Genomic DNA, 20,660 nt, shown 5'->3' on the forward strand with positions numbered 1-20,660 from the left:
ATATTTGAAGTAAGTCAGTCTCAGATAGCAATTTATTTGAAGCATGAAACGCAAAGCCCAAAGAGATTAATGATTCTGTACAGAATAACAAAAATTGAATTTTGCTAGAAGCTGAGCAAAAAAACCCTAGCTTTGTTATACTACTACATATGAATTGCTTTCATCTCACATCTTCCATCTCCACAGTCCTGTGTCAGATCATCATCCTAAAAAATACAGCAATCTGTCCAGTCTCAACCTGATGGCTATGATTATAGGAAACTGCTTGACACTGCATGGATATTCAGTTTACATGTGGAACACCACATGCTACATTTTAAGAGCTCATCCTGTCCTGTAAAGGAAAGCTAGAAATATCATAGAATCAATGAATAGTTTGGGTTGGAAGGGACCTTAAAGATCATCTAGTTCTAACTCCCCTGCATGGGCAGGGACACCTCCCACTAGATCAGGTTGCTCAAGGCCCCAACCAATCACTCCTTGAACAATTCCAGAGATGGGGCATCCACAACTTCCTTGGGCAACCTGTTCCAGTGTCTCACCACCATCACACACTGTGAGAAGTTGTTCTGCCTGTGCCTGTGTGATGACCAGAGCCTTTTGAACAATTCATTCATCGTTTAACTATGGCTATTCAGAGAAGTGTGACTGACAGCACTGCTTCTAACATTCTGCTAAAACAACTGACATTTGAAAATTGTAATAAAGATTGAAAGCAGGCACTGACCACTAGAGATGAGCCTAGGGATAGCATGGTAATGATAGATGCTAAGCCAATAGCTCAGGTCAAGAAAAGTTATTACCCCACTGAGGACAGAGCCACTAACAGATGCCCTGGGCCTGGAAGAGAATCACAGGCCAACAGGAAGGAGTGTGTACAGATAAAAAGACATAAGCCCTGCCAGTAAGGTTGCTTTGAAGGGGGAACATCTCAAATGCCTCTATAAAACGCACGAAGCATGGGAAATAAACGAGTTACATGTCTGCCTGCTTTCAGGGATATGATGTTATTGGTATCACTGAGACATGGTGGGACAGTTCCTATGACTGGAGTGTGGGGATGGCTGGGTATAAACTGTTTAGAAAAGACAGGAAAAGCAAAAGAGGGGGGGTGTCACTCTCTACATCAATGACCAGCTGGAGTCCATGGACCTCTGCCGGGGGACAGATGAGGAGCTGACAGAGACCCTGTGGGTCAAGACTAAAAGGAAGTCAGGGGCAAGTGATATCATAGTGGGGGTCTCCTACAGGCCACCCTACCACGATGACCAGAGCCTTTTGAACAATTCATTCATCGTTTAACTATGGCTATTCAGAGAAGTGTGACTGACAGCACTGCTTCTAACATTCTGCTAAAACAACTGACATTTGAAAATTGTAATAAAGATTGAAAGCAGGCACTGGCAATTACAGATATGATACACCGATGCGAGGACATTGGCACCACCACACACAATGCTAATCTGATGGCAGCTGCTATGCAATCAGTCAAAAAGGTAAAATGCTTTAACTGTGGTAAATAGGGACATATAGCGAGCGATTGCAGAAGGACAAAGAGATGTCCAAATTCCAGATCACCTCCTGAATTATGTCAGAAAGGTTTTTTCACTGGGTATTTGAATGCAGAACAAGATGTTAGAACAATGGGGTTCAGTTGTCGGGAAACTGGCAGCGGGGCCCCGGCCCCCCAAACAATAGGGGCAGCCATGTCACTGACACCTCCGCAAATGATCCCAGCAAATCACAACTTCAAAGCCTCAGCGGGGCAAGCCCCAGCAGTGCAGGATTGGACCTCCACGCCACCTTCCGATGTGTATTAACTCCTGAGATAGAGATTCAAAGAATTCCTACCACTACTACAGGGCTCCTTCCTATTGGTACAGGAGGCCTTAGAGTAGGCTGTAGTGGGCATTCAGCAAAAGGGCTTCTTGCAATCCCTGGGGTAGTGGATGAGGATTTTTTGTGTACTATAATGATTTTGGAATGGTCTCAATGAGTTATCCAGATCTCAGAGAAAGCTAGAATTGCACAAATTCTTATTCCCCTGCTTTTTCTGTAATGGGCATGCCACACGCCGTTGAATATTGATAATGCCCTGGTGTATATTAGTGCCTCTTTTGCTCGATTTTGTCACTCTCATGATATTGCCCTGACTACAGGCATTCCTTATAATCCTACGGGACAGGCACTCATTGAACGCCACCATCGCGACTTAAAGAATATGCTGCAAAAACAAAAAAGGGGGAGATTTGTTGGATTCCCCACACAGGAAATCGGTAAGGACACTTTATACATTAAATTTTTAAAATGTTGATACAGAAGGCCATACAGCAGCTGAACGTCAATTTCAAACAACCTGTTTGCCACAGGTGCAAGTCAAGTAGAAAGATCCTTTAACAGGGCAATGGAAAGGTCCTGATCCATTAATGACATGGGGTCGAGGTTTTGCTCATGTCTCTCCAGAAACTGCAGATAAACCCGTTTGGGTTCCAGAAAAGAATGTCCGAACCTGTGATGACGGGAGCCTTACTACACGTCACCAAGTGCTTCTGCCGGCTGACCCTGCAGCCAAACGAACAACAGAGACATCAGAGACCTCCAAGCCAGAATACACGGAGGCAAGAACTGCTAACATGGAGTAACAGCAAAGCACTGATGGGTCATGAGGTAGAAATGGTGAAAAATCAAGGTCATCCAGTGAAACCTGATCTGGTGTTTTTTAGCAATGAAATGTTTCTCAAATATGTGCTCTAGTTGTATTAATCATCATTTAGCAAAAGTAATTGACTTGATGTTAAAGAAATCCTGCCAACCACGCCCTCGACACTGGCCCAGTCCCAATCATCGCTGGTCAGGAGATGAACCAGATACTTCCGCACAAGGTAATATGCAAGTTCTTTTGACTTGCTGGTTGTTTAGTATATAAGGCTGGACCCGCTTGCAGTGACTTTGGATGCCTCACCTATGGGTGGACACACCGCGGAAGATTTTCCCACTTATCGAGAAGGGTTTTCCAAATCCTCGCTGCAACCAGGGCTCCCCAGCAACCACGGATCTGGATGATAGCAACGTATGCAAGTGGTGATGCATAATAGAGGTAAGATGTTTAATGTGAAGTTAAGAACTTAACATTAGGCTTGAAACTCCCCACCAGTGTTCACATGAACATACAACAGGGGTTAACAACATATTGGTCCTACACAACAAGGTGCCAGCCAAGTACCTCCTACCACAATCGAGGGCAAGACTGGGTTAGCCTCTGTGTTTGACACCAAGAAGAACTTATAGCTCCGCTGCTGGATGCAACCCAATAGGCAATGAGCGGTGGGGACACATGCCATACCAGACCTTGATGTGAGGGATGGTTTCCTCTGTTATAAGAGGGCCATCTAGGAAGGGAGGACAGGCCTAAGTAACTGGCATGAGTGATGGAGGTTGAAGGGGACCTCTTGAGTTTACCCAGTCCACGAGTTCACAGGGACCTTTGCGGCATTTTTATCTGTTTTAAAATCAAGACGATGGATAGGATGGTTAAATAATCTATTTAATGAATGGAGTTTAACTGGATGGTTCGTACAACTACTGAAGATTTGCTTTTTGGGGCTATTGCTCTTTGTATGTATCTTATTATGTATGTGTACCTTGCCTTGTGCAATGTGTATTACGTTTGGTTCAACAGTCATTAGCAAAGGCCTTTGTTGTAAAACAGAAAGGGGGAGATGTGGAGGAAGAGGACAAAGAGAAAGTGGTATACGTGTCCTCTCAGCAAAACATCCTTGAACTGGCGGGCACCAAGCCATGGGAAAGATGAACAAGAAGAACAAAGAACTGAGATAACCATGAGAAAGTATGCAACAGTAACTGATTGCCAAGGACAGTAGAAGTGTTAACCTCTAACACAAGAGCTGATTACAAGTAGCTGTGGAAAAATACTGGGATGGAGGTATAAAAAACAGATGGTATTTACAATAAAGGTCTTTGCTTGCTAGCAACATCAGAGTCCCCTGTCTTTCATCCCCACAGCAAGTGGCCACACCTCCCACTAGACCAGATTGCTCAAGGCCCTATCCAGTCACTCCTTGAACACTTCCAGGGATGGGGCATCCACAACTTCCTTGGGCAACCTGTTCCAGTGTCTCACCACCCTCACACTGAAGAATTTCTTCCTGATATCCAAACTAAATCTACCCTTTTTCAGTTTAAAACCATTACCCCTTGTCCTATCACTACAGGCCCTATTAAAAAGTCACTCTCCAGCTTTCCTGTAGGCCCCCTTCAGGTACTGGAAGGCTGCTATAAGGTCTCCCCAGAGCCTTCTCTTCTCCAGGCTGAACAACTCCAACTCTCAGGCTGTCTTCATAGAAGAGGTGCCTTTCATTGTAGAGTGTGTGTGCACTCATGTGCACATGTGTATTTACACATCAAACAAAAGCTCTAACTTGCTTTCTGTATTACTTTTACAGGACAATCTCTTGCTACAGGAATACTTGGAGAAATCTCTGCCTCCCTTGGAATCTTCTGAGCAGCATGAGTATCTGGACTGAAAGTGTCAAAAGTCTGCTACAAACTACTTTGTATAAAAAAAGAAAACGTTGCTGTATTTGAAAGCATCCCTACAACTGTTACGCTGCTATGCCAAACTGACTAGCAGAGCATTGGGGACCAGTAAACTGAAGCCACACACCAATGATTTTCTTTCTTTTCTTTCCCTTCTAAAAACAAACACACAAAAAACCCCAACCAACCAACCAACCAACCAAATAAAACCCTGCAAACTGGGCAATAAATAGAGGAGGCAAGCAAATGAAGGACAGATGAATTTATCCAGCTGCTACATAGGTACTTTATTAAGTTTTGGAATTTTAAAAAATATTAAACAAGTTGTAATTCACTGGAAACAGATTATGCTATAGTCTCCTGGTTTTCACTTTAAGTGTTAGCACAAGGCTAATATAGAGAAAATGTTACTATTACAAGATCATTCCTCTAATGATACTTTGTTCTCTCTCTGCATTTAGAGTTGAACAGACCTGAAAGAAAGTTAAACTAAATCAAACTTTAGGTGTATAAAGTTTTATGTGTATTTGTCTGCCTGTCTTCAGGGCTAGGATGTTATTGATATCACCGAGATGTGGTAGGACGGCTCCTATTACTGGAGCGTGGGGATGGCTGGGTATAAACTGTTTAGAAAGGACAGGAAAGGCCAAAGAGGAAGGAGTGTCACTCTCTACATCAATGACTAGCTGGAGTCCATGGATGGGGATGGATGAGGAGCTGACAGAAACCCTGTGGGTCAGGATTAAAGGGAAGTCAGGGACAAGTGATATCATAGTAGGGTCTGCTACAGACCACCCAACCAGGATGACCAAGTGGATGAGGCCCTCTTTAGACAGATAGGAGCTGCTTTGTACTCTCAAGCCATGGTCCTCATTGGGGACTTTAATCACCCCAACATCTGCTGGAGGAACAACACAGCAGAGCACCAGCACTCCAGCGAGTTCCTCGAGTGCACTGATGACAACTTCCTCCTCCAAATGGTAGAGGAACCAACCAGAAAAGGAGCTTTGCTGGACCTTGCTCTCACCAACAGAGATGGGATGGTGAGTGACCATGATACTGTAGAATTCAAGATCCTTAAGGCAGCAAGGAAAGTGCAAAGTAAGCTGATGGCACTTGATTTTAAAAGGGCAGACTTCAGTCTCTTCAAGGATCCGCTTAGTAGGGTAGAATGGGATAAAGCCCTGGATGGGAAGGGAGCACAGGAAAGCTGGTCACATCAATGATAAGAGGAAGACTAGGGGAAATGTGGGCCCACTCCCAAAGGAAACAGGAGAGCTGCTCACCCAAGATGTAGAGAAGGCTGAGATACTCAATGATGACTTTGCTTACGTCTTCACCAGCAAGGTCTCTGGTCACACCTTCCACATCGCAGAAGCCCAAGGCAGGGACTGGGAAAAGGAAGACCCGCCCACTGTAGATGAAGAGCATGTTTGAGACCACCTAAAGAGCATGAAGGTGAACAAGTCCATGGGACCTGATGGGATTTACCCACAGCTCTTGAAAGAACTGGCGGATGAAGTTGTAAAGCTACAGTCCATCATATTTGGAAAGTCATGGTAGTCGGGTGAAGTTCCCGCTGACTCGAAAATTGGAAACATAACCCTCATTTTCAAAAATTAAAAAAGAAGAAAACCCAGGGAACTACAGGCCAGTCAGTATCACCTCTGTGACTGGCACACAACACTGTCCCAAAAACATTCTGATCTCTAAACTGGAACGATATGGATTTGATGGATAGACTACTCTTTGGAAAAGGAACTGGCTGGATGGTCTCACCCAAAGAGTTGTGATCAGTGGCTCAGTGTCCAACTGAAGATGTGTGATGACTGGTATTCCTCAAGGGTCGGTACTCGGACCAGTGCTGTTTAACATCTTTGTCGGCAACATGGACAGTGGAATCGAATGCACCCTCAGCAAGTTTGCAGATGACACCAAACTGTGTGGTGAAGCCTACACGCTGGAGGGAAGGGATGCCATCCAGAGGGACCTTGACTTGTGCAAACTGCATGAAGTTCAACAAGGCTAAGTGCAAGGTTCTGCACCTGAGTCAAGGCAGTCCCATGCAAGAATACAGGTTGGGAGGAGAAAGGATTGCAGACAGCCCTGAGGAGAAGGACTTAGGGGTGGTGGTGGACCAGAAGGTTAGCATGAGCCGGCAATGTGCGCTTGCAGCTCAGGAAGCCAACCAGGTCCTGGGATACATCAAAAGAAGCATAGACAGCCAGTCAAGGGAGGTGATTCTCCCCCTCTACTCTGCTCTTGTGAGATCTCACCTGGAGTACTGTGTCCAGTTCTGGAGTTCCCAACATAAGAAGGACACAAAGCTCCTTGAACAAGTCCAGAGGAGAGCTACTAAAATGATCAGAAGGCCGGAGCACCTCCCCTATGAAGACAGGCTGAGGAAGTTTGGGTTATTCAGCCTGGAGAAAAGGAGGCTCCCAGATGACCTTATAGCAGCCTTCCAGTACCTGAAGGGGGCCTACAGGAAAGTTGGGGTAGAGCTTTTTACACGGGTGTGTAGCAAGAGGACAAGGGGAAATGGTTTCAAACTTGAAGAGGGGAGATTTAGGTTAGACATTAAGAAGAAATTCTTCAATTTGAGGGTGGTGAGACACTGAAACAGGTTGCCCAAGGAAGTTGTGGATGCCCCTTCCCTGGTAGTGTTCAAGGCCAAGTTGGATGGGGCCTTGAGCAACCTGGTCTAGTGGAAGATGTCCCTGCCCTTGCAGTGGTGTTGGTACCAGATGATCTTTAAGGTCCCTTCCAATCCTAGCCATTCTATGATTCTATAAAAAAAAAAAAACAAACAACCTACAAATCAGAAAACACCACGCCTTCCATTGTACATATTCTGGGTAAAGTGATAACACAGAGACTCATCCAAGATTTTATCACTGCGAAACAAAACTCCTTAACATTAGACATAACTAATACAGGATTTCACGTCAATTACCTATGCATCTTCAAGAGTTAGCATAGAAAAGTCTTAAGATCAAAAAACAAGTACACAGTTTTGGTTCATCTTCCCAGTCTCATAGCTGAAGTTAACAAATGGCTACTTTATGATTTGCTTTAAATAACAAAACAAAAATCCTTACATTTTGCCTTCATGTGGATCTTCTTCTCTTCCCTAATAGGAGAATTAACATATTAAGTGCGTGACAACAGTGTGTTTGAGTTTAGAAAAGCAAACTTCATAGATTAAGATCTTCTCTAGAAATAAACAGCACTAAGAAGTCCGAGACATTTTTGAACTAGATAGCTTATTGCACAGTTCATGTAAAGAAGTTTTCATCTTTATTCACTAAGTGGAAGTTCAGCCATAACACATTATTTTAAAAGATTGCTTCTGTCACTCTTCATGGCCTTCTTTACATGTGGTAACTTAAATCTGAATTTTCCTGCATTTCAACCCTTATTGTAGAAATCTAAAGTTAGATACTATAACACTGCCATTTCAATTTAGACATTCACATCCTGAAACAGGTAAAACAAACTCTACTAGTAGCAAAATATGCTGCAAAGCAAACCTTATCAGGACTCCAAAGCAATGGTGAATTTCTTTTTTAAAAAGTATGTGGGAAGGTGAAGTGGGTGTTTTTGTCTATTAAATCATCTCTTCACCTGCAGTAATTCAATTATCTTTAGGTCACCTCGTTAGATTCCTGATTTAACATAAGCCCTTCTAGTTATGACTCATCAATATATTTTTGAAGCCACACATGGCCCTTAAAAAAAACCAAACAAACTACATATTGCAATCCAAAATTTCTGTCTATACATTTATGAATGTTTCATAGGAAACAGACAAAAAAGAAGAATGCAACTGAATGACTAGCAAATTCTTTATCAGGACTGGTGAGTTTAGGGAACTGCCTAATAAGTTCAACAGTATAATTCATTTGCACTTGAACTTGCTTGGATAACGTGAATAAGTACATTGTTTGGATACTGAATTAGACTTAAAGGTTTGTTACACTATTTAAAAACTGGCAGTTTCAATTACTGTAGGAAGATTTATAAAAGTACATAAACTCAGGCAGTTAAATGCCACTAGTTTGGGTTTATTTTAACATTAAGTTACACACACAAGTAATAATAATTAAAAAATCTCAGTTCTGCAACAGATTTGAATATAAAATTACTTACCACTTCTTCCACCAGGTCTTCTACAATAAGACCTTGTTCTTCTGTCCGTAGGTTTGTAATCCACAGCCAGCCATCTTCCAATTCATTATGGACAATAAATATGTCTCCTTTAAGGAAACTGAAGATAGTTACAGTAAGATTTATGTTAGAAATATAATCATAAAATTTAAAGAACAAAATTAATTCTTCAGCATAGTTTCAGCAAAACATTTGAGGAAATCTGATCATGAAAGATACATCTATCAGTATCCCAAGCATACCATGGGCAGTTTTCACACAGTTTAAGTAGCAATTATAGATGAATATTTATCCCTTATGTGATTTTCATGTAAAAATCTAACAGATATTTTGAAGTGTGTTAAGGACACGTAAAAAGAAAGCCCACAGCAATAGATAGCAACATTTGTCTTTTATCAAGATGAGTGAAATATTAAATGTAAGTAAAAACAATCAAAGATTCCCTTAGTACTGTAAGAAAATATTTTTATCAAAACCTAATTTTGTATAATAAAGCCTGTAGAATATCTGCTATTTAGGTCTTTGCATATGAAGATAGGCGCTAAAAAGAAGATATAGAGTATTCATTCTAAAAGACATGCAGTTAGCTACAATAAGAGCATTAAAAAGTCCAAGGGAGTTTCAGTGCTGGAAGGTTAGTATAAGTTTATTCCTTAAATGTAATCCCATACTCAAGTGTCCTGGTTTTGGCTAGGACAGAGTTAAATTTCTTCATAATAGTTTGTATGGGGCTAAGGTTTGGATTTGTGATGAAAACAGTGTTGATAATACAGGGATGTTTTAGTTACTGCTACATAGTGCTCACACAGTGTCAAGGCCTTTTCTGCTCCTCAGATTGCCCTGCTAATGAGTAGGTTGGGGGTGCACAAGAAGTCAGGAGGGAACACAGCTGGGACAGCTGACCCCAACTGACCAAAGGGACATCCCATCCCATCCCCATACATGGTGCTCAGCAATAAAACTGAGGGTGGAGGTTGGCAATGGGAGGCTACTGTTCAGGGACTGGCTGGGCATTGGTCAGTTGGTGGTGAGCAATTATTTTATTTTCCTCTCTCTTTGTTGGTTGTTTGGGTTTTTTTTCTTACACTTTGTTAAATTTCTAATTATTAAACTATCTTTATCTCAACCCATGAGTTTCTTTCTCATTTTTACCCTTCCAATTCTTCCCCCATCCCACCAGGGGGAACTGAGTGAACAGCTTTGTGGTGCTTAGTTGCCAGCTGGGGTTAAATGACAACAGTCCTTTTTGGCACCCAATGTGGGGCTCAAAGAGTTTGAGAGAACAGATTTGACAAGAGCATGTTAGAAAGAATTAATAATTATTATATCTGTTAACAGTTGCTGGTCACAATACTGACTTATTTGTTCTCAACTTTAGTTTATCTGACCTGTGCCATGCTCCCTTTTTTGCTATACATGTTAAAGACTGGTTTTGTCTTTTGTGGTTTGCTGTGCTCTGTACTGATTATTGGTGGTTTGCCTGGGAGTTTTATTATTAAAACACTGGCCTTGGGTTTTATCTGCTCTTTGGGCTCGGTACTGATGCCATTACTGCATTTTGGGCACCATCTCTTATCAATAATACTTCTTCCTCTGAGAGGTCTTTTGTGGAAGAAATACAGAATAGCAGCTTCACCATCACCTTCTGTAGTGCTTTCTCCCTTGTTACAGTAACTTTTCAGTATCTTGAACATTCTTGGGTAACCAAAATACTCCTATTGGTATTTCTTTGAAATATTATTTCAGCTTTTTCTAAGGTTAAGCAACTCTTTAGGAATATCACCCAGCCCCTGCAGCAGTGCGGTTATGTGTGGCAAGGCATATGGTAGAATACAGGCAGGTATCTAGAAAGAATAAAAAAAAACAAACCAAAAAACCAAAATAAAAACAAAACAAGCAGAAAAAACAGCACAACTGGCCAGCACCTCCTGAACACTTCTCAGTACCCTCAAAGAGAAGAGAGAGTCTCTGGATCTGAAAACATACTAACAGACACTATGGCTTAACAAGAGACCCAGCCTTCAACTATATCAGTTACCTCTATAATTAAAAAGAAACAACAGAAGCAGAAGTCAACTCATTTAGTAAGGGATGAAGAACTTTCTCCTAAAAGGGACCAGGAGAAAGAATCAGAATCAGAAGAGGTAGCCTGTTCTGCAGCAGAACAGCCACAAGAGCAGGAGGGGAAGGGACTAAAATAATTAATTAATAAGACAGAAACCACCCGATCCCTGGCCCTAAGTGAGCTGCAAGATATACCAAACTGTCAATCAGGTGAGCATATTATCAGCTGGTTACTCAAATGCTGGGATATTGGGGCAAATAATCAGTAATTAGAGGGTAAAGAAGCTCAGCAGCTGGGATCCTTTCCTAGGGATAAGACCACTGACAAAGGGATTGTAAAACAGGCAGAAGTCTTCTGTCTTTTGAGGTGGCTTCTGTCAGGTGTGAAGGGCAGGTATCCCTCTAAGGGAGATGTTGTAAATTCCCCAAAGTAAGTGGACCAACCCTGAGGGAGGTATCCAGTATCTGAGGGAATTAGCCATGGTGGAGGTGATATACAGCAACCTGGATGACAACCAGGTATCCAAAGACCCAGATGAAATCCGGTGTACGCAGTCCATGTTGCAAAAGTTTGTACCAAGTACATTGATGTCATATGCCAACGCCCTGGCAATAATGAGCTGGAGAGACACAGAAGCACCAACTGTAGATGGATTGGCCAGCCAACTCTGAGAATTCAGAGAATCTCACTTCTTCCCTACAGGTCTGCACCTCATCTGTGAAGAAACCATCCCAAAAATTGTCCCAGCAATAAAAGAAGGATAGGTCTTCCTCACCTGTACCAATCAATGTCTTGGCTATTAAGAATCAGCCTTTTTATGTTCAGAGTAGAGGGCTACCGGTGGCAACCCTGTGGTTCTATCTGTGTGACCAGGAGGAGGACATGGGGAAGCAGGATGGTGAACCTACCTGAAGACTAGAAGCTCAAATACAGGAATTGCAAGAAAAAACAACAGCCAAAAGGTATCCATCCAGGAAAATTATTGTTCCAGTGTCTGTTGGTGCTTAGTTGCTGACCAGGGCTAGACCACAACAGCAGGTCATATGAAAATCTTTCAATGGAACACAGGGAGACTTTTCAATCAAGTTAGATGATGCATCAGGGATACAGGCAACAGCTATGAGATACTGAAGCTCATCAACTACTAGTTCAATGCAAAATTAGATAGCAATTTTCTATGGAATGTCTCTCATTTGAGAGGGTGTAATGGATGCACCCACTCTGAGTGAACAGTACTTAGGTTCAGTCATTACTGACAAGTAGGTCTGACTGAAATCAGCCCTGCTGTGCAAACCTCGAGAATTGTGCTAGGCTGTATCTTCTCAGGAACCAAGGAGTCTAGGCCATGTCTTATCAGGAGCTAACAGTTCCAGCCTTGAGCTGGGACTAGATGAAACAAAAACTGCTACAGCTGCACAACTGCACATACATCAAAAGGGAGTTTGACTAGGAGTAAATCACTTTACACTATAAATATCTGTAGCCCCTTCCAAGCCCATTGATCTCTATTGTATGACACCAGGCTGCAAGGCAGCAATCTCTCCCTTAAGGGATGCCTCTCAAGGTTACTCATCCAGGTTGAAAGACCCCTTACCCAGAATCTGATATCTATAACAAATTAAGCAACATTTTGCATCAAACCTAAGAGTATATTGTATGCTAGCAACATCTATATAACCAGCTATAGCTTAATTATTACAAGTGCAGTTAGAAGAGTGTTTGACCCCTGTATAAACTGTCTAATCACCATCTAAATGATGATTTAGATGATTTAAACAATAATTTAAATAATCATCAAATCATTGTTAAATCCCTGTTTAATTACCATTTGATTTTTATTCAATCATCAATTACCATTTGACCATTAATCAGTGGTGTTCCCAAGGGATCAGTACTGGGTTCAGTTTTGTTCAATATCTTCATAAACAACCTGGATGAGAGGATGTGGCTGACACACCAGAAGGCTGTGCTACTATCCAGCAAGATCTAGACAGGCCGAAGAGCTGGGTAAAGGTAAACCTCATGAAGTTCAATAAAGATAAGTGTGGAGTCCTGCATCTGGGGATGAATAACACCAGGTACCAGTACAGATTAGGAGTCGTCCAGCTGGAAAGCAGCTCCATGGAGAAAGACCTTGGAGTCCTAGCAGATGGTAAGTTTGCCATGGGACAGCAATGTGCCCTTGTGGCCAAGAGGGCCAATGGTATCCTGGGGTGCATTAAGAAAAGTATGTCCAGCAGGTACAGGGAGGTTCTCCTCCACCTCTACTCTGCCCTGGTGAGACCACACCTGGAATACTTTATTCAGTTTTGGGCTCTCCAATTCAAGAGAGACAGGGATATACTAGAGAGAGTCCAACAGAGAGCTACAAGGATGATTAAGGGACTTGAACATTTCTCCTATGAAGAAAGACTGAGAGAACTGGGGCTGTTTATCCTTGAGAAAAGAAGGCTGAGAGGGGATGTCTTGGGTTAGTGCAGTGGTGTTTTGGGAGTGGGGGGGGCCATAGAGGTGGCTCCTGTGAGAAGCTGCTGGAAGCTCCCCCAGTTCCAATCCTGTGCCTGCCTCTGCCCAAGGCCAAGCAGATATGGGAAGCTCGATGCCCCTCTGCATTTAACATATTCAAGAAAAGGAAAACAAAACTGCAAAAATATAAAAAAGGACCCACAGAGTAGAGGATGAAGTAAGAGAGCAATGCCAAAGAAAAGACACCAAGGTCAATGAAGAAGGAGGGGGAAAGGCACCTGAGCAGAGATTTCCCCACGGGCTGTGGTGAGATGGCAGCTGTCCCCCTGCAACTTATGGAAGAGCATGGTAGAGCAGTCCTTGAAGGACCACAGTGGAGTAAATGTAGATTTGTAGCCCCTGAAGTGTCACAAGTGGGCAGACATGAAGCAGCAGCCTGTGTGGGATCATGGAGAGGGGCAGATATGGATCTGCAGCTGTGGAGGACCCTGTGCTAGAGGAGGTGACTGTTTTCCTGACACAGACCATGTCTCTGTGGGCAGCCCATACAGTCCCTGAGGGACTGTACCTGGTGAGAGGGACTCATGTCACAGGGATTCGAGAAGGACTCTCTCCCATGAGACGAACCGCACATTGGAGCAGGGGAAGAATGTGAGGAGTCCTCCCCCTGAGGATGAAGGGGTGACAGAAACAATGTGTGATGAACTGATCCTAAACCCCCACACTCCTCATCCCCCTGTGCCACTGAGGGGGAGGCAGGAGTGAAGTAATCCAGGCCTGGGAAGAAGGGAGCAGCAGGGGAGGTATTAAGATCTGGCTGTTTTCTCTTTCTCCTTGTAGATTAAATTAGGGGTTTTTTTCTTCCCAAGTTGAACTGATCTGGTTTTTGCCTGTTACCGTAAATGGGGAGTGCAAACCTCCCTATCCTTGTCTCGATTAATGTGACTTTTGGTGGATTTTCTCCTCCCTGTCCCACCGTGGGGGTGGGGGGTGAGCGAGTGGAGGACTGGTTGATACCAGCTGGGTCAAAACCATGACAGGATCTTATTAATGTCTACAATTAACTGAGAGGTGGGTGTCAAAAGGAAGGGGTCAGTCTCCTTCCAGTGGTGCCCAGTGATAGGACAAGTAATAATGGCTATAAGCTAGAACATAGAAAGTTCCACCTCAACATGAGGAGAAATGTCTTTATTGTGAGGGTGACAGAGCACTGGAACAGGCTGCCCAGAGAGGTTGTGGAGTCTCCTTTTCTGGAGACTTTTAAAACCTGCCTAGATGCGTTCCTGTGGGGCCTGCCCTAGGTGATCCTGCTTTGGGAGGGGGGTTGGACTAGATGATCTCTAGAGGTCCTTTCCAATCCCTAACATTCTATGATTCTGTGATTCTATGAATTCATCTGTGACAGAGGGTAACAGTAATGCATTAACTTGAGCACAAAGCAAACAGCAAGTACAAAAAAGCCTAATGAAAATACTTAGAATTAATTCAGCTATTAATAAACCTAAATCTTAACAATGGACAATAAACAAGGCCATTCTACATCAGTTCTGTTACAAAGAAGTTGACAGTAAGTTATTGCATGTAAGACTGGTAGCTACAAGCTTTCTAAATATTAATTATAACATTAAAATTAAGTCAAGTTTCCCTGAAATACATAAAATCTTAAAGAGTACATTAAGGTACAAGAGTACATTAATTTGACCTAAACCAGAGTACTTTGTCCCAGCTTTGCTATGAACATAACTGTTTTACCATGCAGACCTCTGAAGCCTAGAAAGCCACACAGAACTTTATACCTTTTCTCCCTCTTTTAGGATACAGCTGAAATTTAATTTCCTGCAATTCTTGTTACCATAACAGAGTAATGAAGTTCTTTGTCCTCTTAAGTTGTTAGGTGCAATTAGACAGTTACTGGACTTGATGGATCCTACTATCACAGAATTGTCATGGATGGAAAAGACCTCTAAGATCACCGTGTCCAACCATCAACATCCCCCCCAATAAAATAAGTAAAATATATTTATCAGTATCTGTATCACCATGCCCACTAGAGCATGTCCTGAAGTGCCTCATCTACACGGTTTTAAAATACTTCCACCTCCCTAGGCAGTCCATTCCAGCACCTAACTCCTCTCTCAGTAAAGAAATTCTTCTAAACCTCCCCTGGTGCAACTTCAGGCCATTGCCTCTAGTCCTATCATTATTCACTTGAGAGAAGAGGCCAGCACCCACCTCACTACAACTTCTTTTCAGGAGAAAGTAGCCCTACTCACAATACACAATTAGAGTTTCCTCCTGTCTTACCACCTTCTTGTATGCTTAGGACTTCTCAAAGATTAATATATTCACCATGTTTTTTTAAGATGTCAAAATGGACTGGACACACAACCTTAGGATAAATTTCCACCCCAATGAGAATATAAAGCTTTCATATACCTTTCTCTGTAATCTTAGGCTAATAGTCCTACCAAGAACCAAATTCCCAGTTATGGTTGAATGTTCTATCAACTTGTGAAACCAAAACAGTCTCATTAGAAATCACTACAAAACTCTTCCAAATATATTTTTTTTCATCTGTAAAAAACCTGACATCTGAGGAAAGCAGTATTAATTCCAAGCAACTAGCATATGTTCTTCTATTAGATGTAGGACTGTTGGTTTTGCATCCTTTCCACATAACATATATCATGAAAATTCAAGAGAAGGGAGGGAGGTTAAGACCATCCTATAGATCTTTTTTCGATACATCAACATTAGAAAGGAAATTAGTAGCAGTTCACAGGAAAAAAATATATATGAGAGACTGTATTGGGTTTACATGGCAAGGTTTTGGTAGCAGGGGGGCTGCAGGAGTGGCTGAGCCAATCAGCAACAGTGGTAGCAGCTCTATGATAACATATTTAAGAAGAGAAAAAAACTGCTGTGCAACAGCAACCAGAAGAGCAAGGAGTGAGAATATGTGAGAGAAAGAACTCTGCAGACACCAAAGGCAGTGAACGAGGAGGGGGAGGAGGTACTCCAGGCACCAGAGCAGAGATTCCCTTGCAGCCCACGGTAAAGACCATGGTGAAGCAGTTTGTCCCCCTACAGTCAGTCCATGGAGGAGATATCCACAAGAAGCCTGTGGAGGACCCCACGCTGGAGCACGTGGATTCACCCAAAGGAGGTTGTGACCCCGTGCAGAGTCCATGCTGGAGCAATCTCCTGGCAGGACTTGTGACCCCATGGAGAAGACCCCATGCTGGAGCATGTTAGCTGGCAGGACTCATGACTCCGTGAGGGACCCACGCTGAAGCAGTCCGTTCCTGGAGGATTGCACCCTGTGGAAATGACCCACACTGGAGAAGTTCATGAAGGACTGTCTACCATGGGAGGGACCCCACACTGGATCAGGGGAAGAGTATGATGAAGAAGGAGTAGCAGAGATGAACTGATGCGATGAACTGACCACAACCCCCATTCCCCTGTCACTGCTTGGGTAGAAGGAGGTAGAGAATTCCAGAGTGAAGCTGAGTCTGGGAAGAAGGGAAGGGTGGGGGAAAGGTTACTTTGGTTTTATTTCTCATTATATTACTCTGTGGTTAATTAGAAATAAATTAAATTAATATCCCCAAGCTGAGACTGTTTTGCCTGTGACAGTAACTGCCGATTGATCTCCCTGTCCTTATCTCAACCCATGAGCCCTTCATTATAGTTTTCTCCCCCCTGTCCAGCTGAGGAGAGGGAGTGATAGAGTGGCTTGGTGGGCACCTGGCCCACCATGTTTTAAAACATTAAGATTACAGACTCCTTCCAAAAGAGGGGAGAGGGAGAAGGAAAGGGAATCATTCTTGCTTGATTTAAAGGACAGAGACTTTAGGCACAGGCAACCGAACAAGTGCTAGAATATTAAAGGCAAGTTTTATTTGTTATCTCTTTTTTTTCCTTATTTTAAGGAAGACATAAAAATGCTGTTCTTAATTTTGTCAGAGTCAATTCTCACATTCTCTTTCTAGTGGTCAAGACTGGTTTGGCTTGAACTTTTTATCTGTTACTACCTACTTCTGCAGGTAAATTCAGAGCCACTTTATTTCAAACCCTCACAAGATATTTACTATAGAAGGACAATTTATTCCTTACATGATAGAATCATAGAATCAGATGGGTTGGAAAGGACCGCTGAGATCTTCATATCCAACCCTTGATCCACTACCACCATGGTTATTAGACCATGGCACTGAGTGCCACATCCAGTCTCTTCTTAAAAAACTCCAAGAATGGAGAATCCAGCACCTCCTTGGGCAGCCCATTCCAATACCTGACCACCCTCGCTGTAAAGAATTTCTTCCTAATATCTAACCTAAACCTCCCATGGCAGAGCTTAAGACCATGCCCTCTTGTCTTACTGATAGATGCCTGGGAGAAGAGACCAACCCCCACCTGGCTACAGCCTCCTTTTAGGTAGTTGTAGAGAGTGATGAGGTCTCTCCTGAGCATCCTCTTCTCCAGATGAAAGGGAGGGGGGGAGAGGGGGGGGGGGAGAGAGGGGAGAGAGAGAGAGGAGAGAGAGAGGAGGGGGAGAAAGGAGGGGGAGAGAGGAGAGGGAGAGAGGAGAGAGGAAAACATACCTTATTTCATCAGTTTCTGGCACTTTAGTGTAGGGTAGAATTGCTCGAACTCTCCTTCTATCCTCCACAGGCTACAATTTAAGAGAAGAGCGCTGATATTAATTCTCCCTTTCATTGTACCACAGACTTCCTCTCCCCAACATTATGCTATTTTGAAGCAAAAGACTGGTAATAGTCATTTGTATCCCTGTGCGAGTTTTAAGCTTTCAAAGGGTCAAAAATAGTAAGAGATAAAAGTGCTTAATTAATAGTTATCTACAAGTTATCATTTTGTTTCTAGCCTTGTAACATTATCAGCCATATTATCTTCAAAAATCAAATTACCAATAATATAAATCCCATGAAAGAGTACTTTAGAACTTACTTCCAGTAAGTGGAAATGTATCAAAGTTTAACAATCAGAAACATCTTCACTGGGGGGGAGGGCACAGTCTGCAGGTGTTGGGAGGGGAGGCCTGGTTTTTTTTGAGTTTTGGGTTATGAGTTGGTTTCTTTTTTAATTACTGATACTGTCTTAAGGATAGTCACTTGAAAGAAGCCCAGATTTCAGGAACTTTGGTTATTTCCAAGATGCTTATTTTGAAATCTTTGCTACAAAACAGTATTAATTTTTAATACTTCATTAAGTCAGTACAAAACTCTAAGAGGCTGCCTACATTACAAGGGTGCTCTTCCCTAGCCAAGAACCACATATTTTCTTGTTTAGCTCAGTTTAAATAGAATATTATAACAACATTTGGAGATAACTGAAATACCTGATATCTAGCTTTCTCATTACAGATTTTCATTCAAACACAATTTATTATCATTACTTATAAGGAATATATAAACACGTTCTTACTATTTCATCATACTCTGACACAGCTCTAGAACTAGAAGAAGTTGTCTAAAATTCTTCACAGAAAAACCACGAATATCAAATACAAAATTCATTATATTAATATTTAAGCAATTGACATTTAAAAATTTTACTACTTGCCTCTGGAGGTGCTACTGGAAAGAATAGCTTTTCCCCCTTTAACAAACAAGACACATGACTGTAATAACCAATTAGGTCTGAGAGCGAAGCAAAGCGACGTCCACCAATGTAATAGTCTCCACACATGGCAATAATCCTGTTAATAAAGAAAAGGAATAATAACAGAAAAAAAATATTTTGCTACAAATCATTGAGGTGTCTTTTTGTTGGTTATGTAATCTTTTTATTTTTTAAAAGTTAGGATAATGTTTTTAAAGCAGTCTATGTATGCTCAACAAAATGCAATATTACAAACTCATCTCACACATGCTCCTTAACTAATTAATATCTATTAATATCTATTAATATAATTAATACCTGCAGAAAGCTAGTTTCCAATAAATTATGCAGTAAATTAGAAAAACATAATACTTACCACCAGAACTCTCTTTGCTGAATGTTAAAACAATAATTTTAGAATCATAGAATCATTTAGGTTTGAAAATATCTTTAAGATTGAGTCCAACAGAAAACCTAACAGTGCCAAGTCCACCACTAAACCATGACCCTAAGTGCCACACCTACACATCTTCTAAACACCTCCAGGGATAGTGATTCACCCACCTCCCTGGAAAGTCTGCTCCAGTGACTGACAACCCTTTCAATGAAGAAATGTTTCTTAATATAAAATCAAAGCCTCCCCTGACACAACTTGAGACCATTTCCTCTAATCTTACCACCTTTTACTTCAGAAAAGAGACTGTGGTCCAACAGTCTTGTTATTTTGTAATTCAAGCATCGTCTATGGGTAGTGGCTGACTTATCCTCACAATCAATATATAAAATAATAAGCGGATCATGACATTTTTATTGGCGTCACGGACAGGATAAAATCAAGGAACAATATCAGAGCCTACTTTTAGTCTGATGCCTGAATTGTAAAACTAACTTTTAAAGAAATTTAAAATAACTTAAAGTCAAAGTAAAAACAAATGGAGGCCATCGCTTGTTCTGCAAAGTCTAGTGGAGGTAAAAGCCAGACTGTTTCCCTCTATAAGGAGGAAGAATTCCGTGAATATGCTCTTGTTTGCCCTTTCTGGGACCACCTAACAACTCATAATTATATCCCAAAGGATACTCTTTATGATTTAATTTACACAAATTATAAGAATGGTGACTTTACCGCCCTTGCTAAATCTCTAAAAATCTTAAGACAATCCTTCTGCTCTGGACAAAGACAGCAAAAAACGAGTGAAAAAACTCGGGGTAGACTTTTTCAGTGCACGTGCCTTCTTTATCCTGGCTGCTATAATTTGGCAGGAGAAAGAAGAAATGTGCCAAAGATTGGAAAATCTTGAAAGTGGCATGTTTGGAGAATTCGGCGACCTCCTAAAAAATATTGACAAAGCTGAGCCAAATTCTGAAATCAGTACTGACCCTGGCCCAATGCTGGAAGGCACTACATCTGCATCTGAATACACAACGGACGATGGGGAACAGGTATCTCCTGAAAAACCCCGCAGAAAAATTGTGCATTTTGCACCTAAAAAGAGGGGCAGACCCTCCATTTTAAAAACAAAACCACCGCTGAAAGGTGCCAACACACAAGCAGGCACTCCCCCTCAGGCTGTTAACCCGCCCGAGGGAGAAATGGCTGAATTACGCAAATGGGTCAGCGCATTTATAAGAACTAGGGCTAAAAGATTTGATAAATTGGAGGAAAAGGTCCAGCAGCTCGCTGTAATCAACGAGAAATCCTCTACTCAATCTTCCTCCTGTCATGAGACTTCTGATAGTTTAGAGGAGGAAAATATGCCTGTAACACATAAGCGTCTGC

At 42.1% G+C, this 20,660-nt stretch overlaps 1 protein-coding gene across 1 annotated transcript in view; it reads right to left on the reverse strand.

Annotated features, from left to right (window-relative positions):
- The window catches only part of LOC103536996 (ras GTPase-activating protein 1), a 168,049-nt gene that overhangs the window by 81,253 nt on the left and 66,136 nt on the right, over positions 1 to 20,660 (reverse strand). The window contains exons 3-6 of the mRNA XM_030468314.1: positions 18,845 to 18,980; positions 17,866 to 17,936; positions 8,710 to 8,827; positions 7,659 to 7,690 (exon numbers count right to left, since the gene is read on the reverse strand). Coding sequence (XP_030324174.1) covers positions 7,659 to 7,690; positions 8,710 to 8,827; positions 17,866 to 17,936; positions 18,845 to 18,980 — 357 coding nt within the window. The remainder of the gene's footprint in view (positions 1 to 7,658; positions 7,691 to 8,709; positions 8,828 to 17,865; positions 17,937 to 18,844; positions 18,981 to 20,660) is intronic.

This window comes from Calypte anna, chromosome W (genome assembly GCF_003957555.1).
Source record: "Calypte anna isolate BGI_N300 chromosome W, bCalAnn1_v1.p, whole genome shotgun sequence".
In the NCBI taxonomy this organism is placed as follows: domain Eukaryota; kingdom Metazoa; phylum Chordata; class Aves; order Apodiformes; family Trochilidae; genus Calypte; species Calypte anna.